The sequence below is a fragment of the Euprymna scolopes genome, chromosome 33 (assembly GCF_053919585.1).
Source record: "Euprymna scolopes isolate OS-2025 chromosome 33, ASM5391958v1, whole genome shotgun sequence".
Lineage (NCBI taxonomy): Eukaryota > Metazoa > Mollusca > Cephalopoda > Sepiida > Sepiolidae > Euprymna > Euprymna scolopes.
The window spans coordinates 65,911,389-65,924,636 of record NC_136514.1 but is presented as its reverse complement, the minus strand read 5'-3'; the positions used below and the strand labels follow the sequence as shown (position 1 = coordinate 65,924,636).

At 36.5% G+C, this 13,248-nt stretch overlaps 1 protein-coding gene across 1 annotated transcript in view; it reads left to right on the top strand.

Moving 5' to 3' along the window:
* Window positions 1–13,248, top strand: part of LOC145258281 (lysosomal alpha-glucosidase-like) — a 432,680-nt gene that overhangs the window by 361,832 nt on the left and 57,600 nt on the right. Inside the window, exon 10 of the mRNA XM_080116285.1 lies at window positions 8,654–8,771. Within this exon, the coding sequence (XP_079972411.1) occupies window positions 8,654–8,771 (118 nt within the window). The remainder of the gene's footprint in view (window positions 1–8,653; window positions 8,772–13,248) is intronic.

Here is a 13,248-nt window from a genome sequence, read left to right as displayed (position 1 = left end):
CCAAAAAACCGGAAGAAGTGACTTTTGAAGAGACAATCAATACTTTATCTAGAATATTTGATAAAACAGATAGCCTTTTCCACTCTTGATATAAATGTTTAAATTTACAGAAATCGGAATCTGAAGACTATCTAGAGTATGCTTATGTGAATCATCTAAATTAAATGAAATTTCTACGAATTTATTTAAATTCTTGATCTTTGTGCAGGGACTCACAGCACCAGGGGACAAAGATATCAGATCCCGGATCCTGACAACTATGGAGTCAGACCCAAATATAACTTTACAAAAAGTTACCGAGGAATGTCAATGTCTCATTAATATCAAGAGAGACAACACTTGCATTGAAGAAAAAGCGTTTACATTGTATAACATGTAAAAAGGCAAAAGACCCCCAGACTGTACAAGGACCAAAATTGTGAATGCTGCGGAAGTACGAGACACACCAAAAAGACCTGCTGGTTCAGGAATAGGATATGTTACGAATGTGGATTCAGAGGCCACATGGAAACATACTGTGACCAGAACAAAAAGCGAAGGACCGACAAAGTGAATGTGCTTCGCACAAGAAAAGAGAAAAGTGGCGAAAGGCGTAAGTATATCGGTGTTCACATAAATGGACATCCTGTAACATTACTCCTGGATAGTGGTGTGGACATCAGCATCATAGATGAAGATATCTGGAGAAGGATCGGTCGACTTGAACTAAAGGAAACCAACAAGATGGCGAAGAGTGTGTGCGGCAAAAAGTTGGAATTCAAAGGAGAACTGAGGTGCAACGTGACATTTGGTGGTCAGACACGGAAGTCCAAAATGTACGTGGTACCAGGAAGGAACACAAGTCTATTTGGAGTGGATTCGTTTGTCCTGTTTAACTTATGGGAACGACCAGTTAATTCTTTTTGTAATAGGTTGAACACAGAGAAATCGAACTGAGTAGAAGGCTTCCTGGACAATGTAAAAGCAGAATTCCCAAGAGTTTTTGCCGAAGGACTTCGACACTGTGTGAAAATAGAAGCCAAATTTGAAGTGAAGAAAGATGCCACCCTGGTGTTCAAACCTAAAAGAAATGTACCTTTTTCATCAATAGATGCAATCGAGAAGGAGTTGGAGAGACTTCAACAGTTAGATGTCATTGAAAAAGTTGACCATACAGATTGGGCCAGCCCGACTGTATATGTGAAGAAAAAGAATAATAAAATCAGAGTCTGTGCTGATTTCTCAACAGGCCTGAATGATTGCTTAAAGGACCACAATCATCCCCTTCCGTCGGCAGATCTATTCTCAAAACTTCATAATTAAAGGTTACTCCAACAACATCTATATTTGACCCCCAAGATCGCCATGGGCATGGAATATGTGCCTACATCAAAGATGGCTTTCCATGTGGTAGGGATATCCCCAGAGAAGACCCTAATTTACCTTATATGTGCTTTTGGGTTGCACTAGCTTACACCACTGCATTTATATTTGCCCTCTATCGCCCCCACAACAGTGGAGTTACTATCTTTAAGAGCATATCTGAGAAAATTGATCACATCCTGTCTGCTCATCCTTCGGCTAACATTCACATTTGCGGTGACTTCAGTGTCCATAATGTGGAATGGCTGACTCACTCAAATAAAACGGATGACGAGGGGAGCTTTTGTCACGATTTTGTCATTGCCTATGACCTCACTCAGATTGTTCACGAACCCACCCGTGTGCCCGATACACCCGGTCAATATGCAAGCCTTCTAGACGTTTTTCTCACAACTTCCCCTGAGCTGTGTTCATGTTCCATTCTATCTCCTCTGGGATCCTCTGACCACTCTGTTGTAGCAGTTAAGATAAAAATGACATGTAATAAGTCCTCAGGCGTACCTCTCCACCGTACTGTATATCGATACTCTATGGCTGACTGGGATAGCTTCCGTACATTCATATCTGACCTACCTCTGCATTCCATGTTTAAAAAGGATGTGTCCTCTATAGTATCAGACCTGACCGAATGGTTAATTATAGGCATAGACCGATTCATACCATCCAAAAAATTCCAACAAAAACCTAACAGCCAGCCATGGTTCTCCCCTGAATGTGCTGCTGCCATCACGCACAGAAATCACTTTTTCCATAGCTACCAACATAATAGATGTACTGAGACTAAAGCTGCTTTCAGGACTGCCAGCAACCACTGTAAAAGAGTAATAAAACATGCAAGAGAGCTATATGCTCAGTCTGTTAAATCCAAAGTAGCTGAGCAGCGGCTTGGTTCCCACCAGTTCTGTCAAATAGCAAACAGGATCTTGAACAGAAGTGTGTGTTCTATCCCAACTATCATTAATGGACCTGAGATCATCTCGTCAGCATCAGACAAGGCCAGACTATTTGCCAAGAACTTTGCAGCTAATTCTACCCCATGCGACAATGACCATCAACTCCCTGTATTTCCTCCTATAACAGACAACACGCTATGCAACATACAAATATCTGTGCGTGAGGTCGCCAAGCTAATCAAGAACCTTGATTCCAGTAAAGCAACTGGCCCTGATGGCATTCCAGTTATAGTGCTGAAAAAGCTCCAACCAGAACTTGCCCCCATACTTACAAAACTGTTTAAGCATTGCCTTAAGGAGAAGTGCTTTCCAACACCCTGGAAAACCTCATCAGTATGCCCTGTATTTAAGAATTCAGGTGAAAAGTCATCTCCCTCTCAGTACAGACCAATAAGTCTCCTGTGTGTCATGAGTAAGTTGTTGGAATCCATATTAAATAAAGAAGTAGTCAACCACCTCAACAGAAACAACCTTCTTAGTGACATGCAATCTGGTTTCCGCTCTGCAAGATCTACAGCAGATGTGCTAACAGTTATATCACACAGGATTAGTGAATCTCTTGACAAAGGTTTCCTTTCCAGGGCAATTGCTCTTGACATATCAAAGGCCTTCGATAAGGTATGGCATAAGGGCCTACTTCACAAGATTTCCAGCTACGGTATAACTGGAAATATTTTCTCAATCATTAAATCATTTCTCTCCGATAGGTTCATCAGAGTAGTGGTTGATGGGCAGAAATCAGAGGCCCACAGTATTAATGCTGGAGTCCCTCAGAGGTCCATCCTGGGTCCAACTCTCTTGCTGATCTACATAAATGATCTCCCAAAACACATACTTAAATCATTCGTTGACATCTATGCTGATGACACAACCATCTATGGCAACATATCAAAGACCGTAAATGACAAAGTTCTCTCTAATTCTCTCTCCTCTGATATTGAGCACGTTGTACAATGGGGGAAGAGGTGGCTGGTCACTTTTAATGCATCCAAAACCAAGCTTCTATCTTTAAATCATCAATGCTCTGATCCCCATCTGGCATCAATTGAAATGGATGGCTCTCGTCTTGGAGAGGCTCCATGTTTTGACAAGCTTCTGGGTTTGACTTTTACTCCTGATTCCTAATGGAACACGTACATTAAATCTGTTGCCAGGGATGCTGGGAAAATGGTGGGCTCCTTCTATCGCTCCAGAAGATATTTCACTACTGATGCAATTCTCTATCTGTATAAAAGCCAAGTACGTCCAAGGATGGAGTACTGCTGCCACATCTGGGCAGGAGCTGCGAAAAACAGCCTATCCTGCCTTGACTGAGTACAAAATAGACTTTGTGGTTTAGTGGGGGATGCCCTTTTCTCTTCCCTGCAACCTCTCTCCCACAGAAGAGATGTTGCAAGCCTGTCTTTGTTTTATCGCTATTTCCATGGCAGGTGCTCGTCTGAGCTCCAATCCCTCGCCCCCCCCCCTCGCCAATCTTTCACGGGAAACACTCGTCTGGCTGAAACTACTGCCAATAATTTTTCCCACTCTTTATCTGTGCCTAAATCCAAATGTAGATTCCATGAGCAAAGCTTCTTTCTTCGAACTGCATGCCAGTGGAACTCTCTGCCGCTTGCCTGTTTCCCACCTGACTACAACTTGGACGTCTTCAAGTCCAACATAAACAAACTCCTGACAATCCGCCCCCTTAATTAAGACACTCCATCAAAACCCCCAATACTAATGATTACTACAATACTATCTCATTGATTACTGTACACGCAATAACCCTTATCCCTGAGTGGCCTTCGGGCCTTGATAAGTGGTGACCCCCATGTAAAAAAAAAAAAAAAAGATAAAAAAAAAAACTAAACAGAGGAAACATTTTTTTCCAAGATAGACCTCTTAGACGCGTACTTGCAAATCAAGGTCAATGATGAATGCTCAAAGTACCTGTGCATTAACATGCATAAGGGTATCTCCAACCTAAAAAGGCTTCCTTTTTGCTTAAAGGTCGCCCCCTGCTCTCTTCCAACAGATAATGGATACGATGCTCGCAGGGTTGGAATTTGCAATGGCATACCTTGACGATGTCTTGATAAATAGCAGTAATTTGCAAGAACACAAGAAGCACGTCAGAGAAGTACTTAAGAGAATGGAGGTGTTTGGTTTCAGATTGAGTCTGGAGAAATGCGATTTTCTTCATGAAAAGGATCAAATACCTGGGTCAAATAATTGATGAAGATGGACGAAGTCCAGATCCACAACGGACCGAAGCAATCAAAAAGATGCCTGCCCCAGACTCAGTACCAAAACTACAGTCATTTTTGGGATTGGTACAATATTATGTGATATACATCCCTAATATGCATAATTTGAGAGCTCCTCTTAACGAGCTACTAAAAAAGGCAGTAGATGGAATTGGACAAAGGAATGTGAATCTGCTTTCCACAAAATTAGGAAATGTCTACTGTCAGATCTGGCATTAGCGCATTTCGATCAAGAAAAGGAGATTGTACTAGCAACGGACGCCAGTGATTACGGAGTTGGTGCTGCATTACTCCATAAGTATGAGGATGAAACAACAAAAGCCATCGTTCACGCGTCAAGAACTTTAATTGCATTTGAGAAAATCTACAGTTGATTGAAAAGGAGGCTCTCTCGATAATATTTGGAGTCAAGAAGTTTAACCGTTTTCTCCATGGACGAAACTTCATATTACAGGCGGATCATAAACCGTTAATCATGATATTTGGATTGAAGAAAGGCATCCCTACGCATACCGCAAATCGACTACAGCGATGGGCTGTAACTCTCTTAAACTATCAGTTTAAGATGGAGCATGTGTCATCAAAAAAGCTAGGACACGCAGATGCACTGTCAAGGTTGATTCCAAAAAGAAATGAAAGTTTCGAAGAGACGGTAATTGCAGCTCTTAAAGATGAAAGCGAATTCTCAAATTCAATGTGCAATATGATCCGTGAACTCCCGGTAACTCTAGAAGAGATTAAAAGAGAAGCTGCAAAAGACGTTTTCATAAAGAAAATGAAAAATCAAGTAGGATGGACGGAAAGAAATAAAAAGGTAGAACAAATTACATCCTTTTCTATTTGCGAAGATGTACTCATGTATGCTGATAGAATCGTAATTCCACAGGTATTACGAAGAAAAATGCTAAAGGAATTTCACACAGGTCATCCTGGCATTTCAAGGATGAAATCCCTAATTAGAGGTTACGTGTATTGGCCTGGTATTGATAAAGAGGTGGAAAACTGTGTCAAAGCGTGCAAAGGATGTCAATTAGCAGCCCGAGATCCTCCGGTAAAAACGACCCCGTTGCCGAAGACGAACTTGCCCTGGTCACGTCTGCATATTGATTATGCCAGACCCCTAAATGTAGTGGACTCTTTCTCCAAATGGCCGGAGATATTCAAGATCAGACATTCAATATCAAGGAACACTGTAAGTGCACTTGACGAAATTTTCAGCCGGTTTTGTGTACCAAAGACCATAGTGAGTGACAATGGTACAGCATTCACAGGTTACGAATTTAAAGAATTCTGCAACTCACTGGATGTACAGCACATCACGACACCTATTTACCATCCTAGGTCGAATGGGTTGGCAGAGAAATTTGTCGACGCGGGCATTAAAGAAAAACATGAACTTTGACACAGATGAGCAAACAATACAAACATTTCTAGCGATCTACAGAGTAACCTCAAATCAAAATAATGATGTAAATTCATCCCCTGCAGAACTTATGTTCGCCAGAAAAATTACATCCATTTTTGATAGATTCCTACCGGATAAAAAGAAAGTTGCTAGAAAAAAAAAACTTTAATGTAAAGTGCTATTCCCCAGGAGATAAAGTTTATTTTTAAAATTTTCAAAGTGGGAAAAATCATTGGGTGGACGGTATGATTAAGAAAAGAATTGGGAACATGGTCTATACTATTCAAGGCCCAAGTTTTGTCTGTAATTAATCAAATCCGCTCCAGAATTTCGGAAAATACAGAAAAAATCCCAATGGAACCGTTGTGTGACTCATTTGACATTCCAAAACCGGTGTGTATACATGGACCCATGAATGTATCCCCTGAGCCTACCATACGGGCTGGACAGAATTCTTTACCGCAGGAAAAGGAAAAGCGCATGTAAAAGGAAAGTTGTCAGGCGTTTAAGCCCTGATCCTAAACGGAAGCGGTATTAAAGCTAAAATCAGGAAGATTTCAGCTTCTGGGAGATATGTTATAAGGGACATAACTACGTATCGAACCAGATACGAAACAGTATATAAAAGAGCTGCCATTTTAAGGTAGGGCGTCTTGTCGTTTGCAGTCTTGCATCTTACCAGTCTCGCATCTTACACTCTACAAGTTAACCAAGCTTCCCAGGGACGAGTTTTTAGCTCTCACACACTAAGTTCCTTTTTCTTTACCTTCAAGTACATTTATTTAACTTGAAAAGCAAGTAGCCATTTTGTATTTGTATTATTGCGAAGTACTAATAAACCTTTTTGTTACGCATTCCACTCGGCGTATTTTGTCATATTATTATATACCGTTGAACAGGATATAACACAAAGCTAATCTTTAAAAATAATATTATTTGAAGAATAATAAAAAATAATTGGATCAATTATTACTTGGTTTCTCATAACATTAGTCACATAACACAATTCTTTTAATTAACCCCCAATAATTCACAAACAACACCAGAACAAAATCAAATAATTGTCAAATAACTTCAATGTTGATCAGTTTTATTTGTTTACACATTGAAAAAAATGGTCACAATTGCTTACAATTATATACATTTAAAATAGTCATTCTGAAGTGAGCTCTAAAATTTTCTTAACTTTTATCATTCTATTTCTATAAAAAAAACATCATTTGTTAAATACTGAACAAAGTTGATAAAAAAGCTATGGATTTCATTTCAGTTGTTTAGAATTATATTTTTGAATAAAATTTTTAAAAGTATATTAGAATTACATTATGCAATGTCTTTCATTTCTATTCTACTTTGAATTGTTCAGCTTTGAGGCTTCACTTCTTGTTGGCAAAGATTACAGAAGCTTTAGTTCATGGATATAAATAATATGCCTGCTGAGTGCATAACAAGAGGTGAAGAGGATTTTGGCAACTATAGCAACAATACCCGTTTCACCTTCTGCCACCTTCACACCCGACTCTAGTCCAGAAATGATATCAGACTCTGTACAAAAATTCAAATGTACTAAGCTCTTGTCTGCACCATCCTCCTATATGGCTGCAAAACCTGGCCTGTACGAGTTTATGACCTGCACAGACTGGAAGTTTTTGACTACCAGTGTCTACACCACATCCTTTTGGGTACGCTAGCACCAATTTATCCCAAACACCATCAGCCGTTCATGCTGCCAGATACTATCCCTCAAACAGACCCTTCTTTTGAGACATCTCAAATTATTTGGTCACACTCTGTGCCGGCAACCAAATGACTTCATCCATGCCACCAACGACCCAATCCCACTCGAGGGTTGGAAGAAATGATGCAGTGGTCAGCTGAAAACCTGGCTCAGCACAATGAAACAAAATGAAACAAAATGCCCATCTGATTCTTTGTTCTCGCCTCTATGGAGTGAGCCACTGGAACCGCGAATGGCTGGAACTGATATCGACCGCAGCTTCAAACTGACATGCCTGGGCAGCGTCTATATGAGACACAGAGAATTCAGTTGCAGGAGTCAGCTCAACTGACCTACAGTGAACACTAACACAGCAGCAACAACAACAGCAACAACACAAACATTAGTTTCTATTGGAGACAAAATGGAATATTTTATCTCCAAAGGTGCATTTCAAGTCAAAAAAGTTTGCAATAAGATAAAAAAAAAAAATCCTGTTAATTGCAAGAGAATGCAATCAAAATTATTATCAAATTCTGATTTTTTTTTTTTTTGCTTTTTTTTTGTTTTTTTTTTTTTTTAAAAAAAGAAAGTCATGAGAAAAAGTCTGAACTTTTATTTAATTTACAATACAGCCTTTTGTTATTGAATATTAATAATAACATGACAAGTTTATATAAGATGTACATTTAAGCACACCCATGCTTAAGAATAAGAATAGTGGAAGGGGAGTAATATAAAGAAAGTCTTTAATACTTGAAATTTGTTAATAAAAGAAAACAATAAAATGCATAAACCAAGTGAAAATATCGGTAATATTTACCATTTCTCTTCTCACAAAACTTACCCTCATGTTTCATTAATGTTGTCATATTTTCTGTATGTTTTTAATGTTTATTTTTTTTTATATTTATTATAAAATATCACAATACAAATACACATTTGTGTTTTTATTTTCGTTTCTTAGCCATAAAAGGTTCGAAACTGTTTGAAAAGACTCTCTGTCCTTCAGCCCAACATAATATTTCATCCCACTACAATCTACATAATATGTACGGTTACAGTGAGACTAAAGTTACGGCCATGTAAGTAAATACAGTTTTATTTCTCATTGAATCGAATGACTTAATGCATCTTGGAAGAAAAAAAAAAATCTAGCCACACATTCACACACGTAATGATTGAACCTATTTCTTCCTTCTCTGACACTCCTGTAAACATCTAATCTGCTTCTCTGCAAATACATGCAAGCATACTTATATTTTATATCATTCCCCTCCGTCTTATCATCAACGCTAGGCAGCCAATTTTTCAAAAGAACAATAGTAGTTACATCTTCAAAGGAAAAAAAAAAGGTTAATATGTCCAAATAAGAAATGCTGTGATCGTTTGAATTAAAGCATGTGTGAACACTATAAACTAAGAAACGATTAACTCCAGCATCAGTTCCAGAAATGATCTCGCTAGGTAAACCTGCCTTGTCATAAAAAACAGAGATTTGCTATACTTATTGGAACGCAAAGCTAAATATGAGATCAATGAATACGGAATCTTCTAGAAAATGTCAACAAAGCAACTGAAGATAATACACATTTTCATTGTATTATCTTCAGTTGCTGCTTTTGGCTTTGTTGACATTTTCTAGAAGATTCCATATTCATTGATCTCATATTTAGCTTTGCTAAACCAAAACCAAAAAATAGTTTTGATTTCATTACGGATTGGATTTCCAAGTAAAAGTTTTGGACCAATTCAATCAAACACATTATTCATTTTTAGTAAAAAAAAAAAACAAAAAAACTCAAGTTAAGAAAATGAAAGATTACATGTGATGCAAATAAAAAATATATATAAAAGAAAAGGGACAAAAATTAAATAAAGAAGGAAGAGATAAAAAAGAAAAAAGATGAGGAGAAAAAACTGATACTGATTTCCATCTTTCTTTCATTTCAAATTGACACCAGCTCAGCTAAGTTTTATTTTATTATTGCAAACAAAATTACATATTCATACCCACATTCATTTTCCAAATAAATTGTATTCATTTTGAAATTCTATTTCTTTTATTCGTGATAAATCACATTTATTTTAAAACCATGTCTTTGTCATAGGTCATTGCTTTACATATGTAAATATTCAAACCTGAGTAAAAATATTAATGTTTAGCAGAATTAAATTCTTGGACCCATTTGCACTGATTTCACAATATAATAAGATTTTTTAAGTTGCTTTTTCAGGAAGTAAGGTAGCAGAGTAGGGCAGAATACTACTTTAATGCAAATCATTAAATTAAAAGAGGCTTAACAAAACACATTTCCAGTCTAGTACCTGTTACTCCTTGAAATAAAGTAAAATGGCTGCCACTTATTTCTTTACTCAAGACCAATATTATCGGCAGCTTAAAATATTATACTTATATTTTATATTAAATATTTAATGCTTTTTAATTCAGGTTACAAATGAGTAAGTAAATTAAATTGTTTTGGAATCTAAAAGAAAGACATAAAACTAATGTAGCCAATAGCATTTTGTTGGAAGCTATCTTAAGAAAGATTGTTTTTCACTCAAATTAGGTTTTTGTTAGCAATAATTCTAACATCAAGCCAATTAGGAAAATCAAAACTATTTCCACCATTCAATCGAGGTTTGAGGTGATCATATTCACCAACAGATAATCTACTCGAGTCCGTGCTGTTCCAGGCTCCTATGTAATGAGGTGGCTTTCCCTTGTTTTTTACAACAGTATTTGCAACCAACATTTCCATGGTAAGATTCTTTCTCCTGCATTTCTATATCCATTTCTTCCATGCACATTCTCAAAAGTACTAGAGGTCTTTCCAACATGACCATCTTCTGCCACAAGTACTTCCTTCTCACTAACCTTGCCAATAATACTGTATCATAAAACTAATCTTTTGCATTCACATATTTTGTCTCAAAAATGTAGAAATTACAATAGGAGACTTGTTGGCACATGTTCCCATATTTTGAGATTATATTATAAATTTCAAACATAAAATTCCCAGAAAAGGAGGAAGTTAAAGAGGAAAAGAGGCAATTTTGAACCAGCAGGAAGACAGCACATAGAAGAAGTAGAAAAAATTGAACAGAGCCCCTGCTGACAGCAGTGGATGCTGACAATAAAAAAATGAAATTATAACGTCTCACAGAGACAGGCATCGCATTTTTACTGTAATTTTCAGGGAAAGAATCACGACAAAGGCAAATAATTAAAATCTCATTTTTTCCGTGAAGAGGAACTGCATAGACTGAAGTTCCCCAAACAATGAACTCATCATCCCTTCATAATTTTCAAGCCAACACATTCTACCAGCAACAAACTTTTCTAACTCACCCTACGAGAAACGTACATGCCAAAATTTTCATCATCAATAACAACGGAATAAAGATGCTTTTCTTAATTTTAGTTCATATTTTTATAACATCAAAAATATACAAATAATTAAAACAGCATATTTCAAATTTCAACTGCAAAATACTTTACTAAGTAAACAAAACAACTCTGCCAAGAAGCCACATAAATATTTTTCATGATATTAAATGCATATAATTGTTCATTAGATTTGTCTCATATTTTCTTTGTTTTAATTTTTTTCAATATATCATTGTTTTTTTAATGTCGCACACACGTTGCTAACACAAGTCTTATTGACATGCCTCCTCATGAGAACAGAATAAAGTATTAATAAAACAAAGGATAATATAACAGCATCTTCACTCAAACCACATTGTGGTTCATAAATGGAAGACAATTAATTGAGGTAATTATTCTGTGCTCACATAGTCCTACAACTGTTGGGAATATACCAAGAGCGAATTTTAATCGTCTTTGTTGAGATAGATATACGCAACTAGTATACTCACACATAGTTTTGAGTCATTGCTGGTTTCAGATTTAATACCTAAAATCTGCTATTTAGTAATATAAAGGTTTTTGGTAGTTTAGCATCATTGACTGCAATTACCTTCTAACGGAGAATATTTCTCTCAGCATTTTTTTTTATTTTTAATTATATTCAGCAAATAAGAAAAAATGTGCAATAACTGTTCATACCAAATGAAAAATTAAGATAAAAACTCCATGCGAATAATCAAATTGGGATATTATAAATATGAATAACATTGCTTAAGTAGAATTTCCATTTATAAATAAAAATCAAATATTTGCATAAAATAATAAAAAAGTTATTATTTTACTCCTTAATTTATGTTTTTATAACTCTTGCAATGAAGAAATAATAGATCACTCATTGTATGCATCTGTCTCTCCAACCAAATTTTAAATCTCATCTGAAAAAGACTTTACTGGTTTGGCTCTGGTTCATCTACAAGTTGACACATGCTGACTAGGGAAAACACAGAAGTGACTTTTACTGGATTAAATTGAAACTTGACAAGCATAAGTTCCCTTGTACACATGTGCAAATATATACATTTATACATTAATGCTAGTTCATTTTTAGCTGTTTCATATCCGATTGACAATAACTCAAATAGTAATGACTACGGTTGGAGCCCTATATGTTTTATTTTCAATATGTTTTATTTTCAATATGTTTTATTTTCAATTTCGATTTTAGCTGATGGCACCCAAGTTATATACATAGTTTTTTTTTACTTTTGAAATTGCTACTTGAGTACAATATAATCAATAGAGATTTGGCTCTGCATAAATTAAAATGCCATATTTAAGCATATCTTATGACCAGGCAATACTGGTTGCCTTGCTAAAATAGTTATATAATTGACTAGCATTTTAGCCTGGCATTGCCCGGGTGTTTGGACGTGTGTGTTGAGCAAAAACAAAAAAAAAACAAAATGGTAGTAGGAAGGCAGGCTCGAACTCGTACTGCAAAGGAGGAAAAGAACAGGAAAAAAAAAAGTGACGTCTTTGCTGTTACGCCCATCAGCAAACCGGACATGACATAGGTTTAAATTAAGGCTAGACAATCGAAAAGAGGGGATGACTTTCGAAAATATCGGCGAAAAAAGCGACCCCTCCCTGTGGAAATGTGCCCAGTTGAGGGTGAATAAATTAATGTTTTAAGCCAATACTGAAAAGTATTTGTCATCTGAAGGGTCAAGGTTCAAAACGATACTGATCTTGTGAAAATCCGTCACCTCTATCGAAAGTTTTAGGCAGACATGCAAACATACATACATATATTTATATATTGGTAGGTCAAATTTTCGACCCAAACCGATTAAAAAGCTTGCCCATTCTCTGAATACTCTTTATATAAAATTTCAAATGTTTAGACCAGAAATTCTTTGAGTAATTTGGTAGAGACCACAGAGGCCAATTTTTTTTTTAACTTTAACCCCTATTATGACCCCTTAACATTTATTGTTTTAGGCTCAAATCAAGTTATTAAGTTAGATCCATGTCCAAGGAAACTATAGCTAAAATTCCAATTGTTTATACCCAAAATTGTCGGAGTTTGGTAGAGTTCTCAATGGTCAAATCGTTGAATTTTGACCCCCTTAACAGCCAAATTTCTGGCCGAAAATGGATTACAAAGATTTTCCCAAATCTCATTC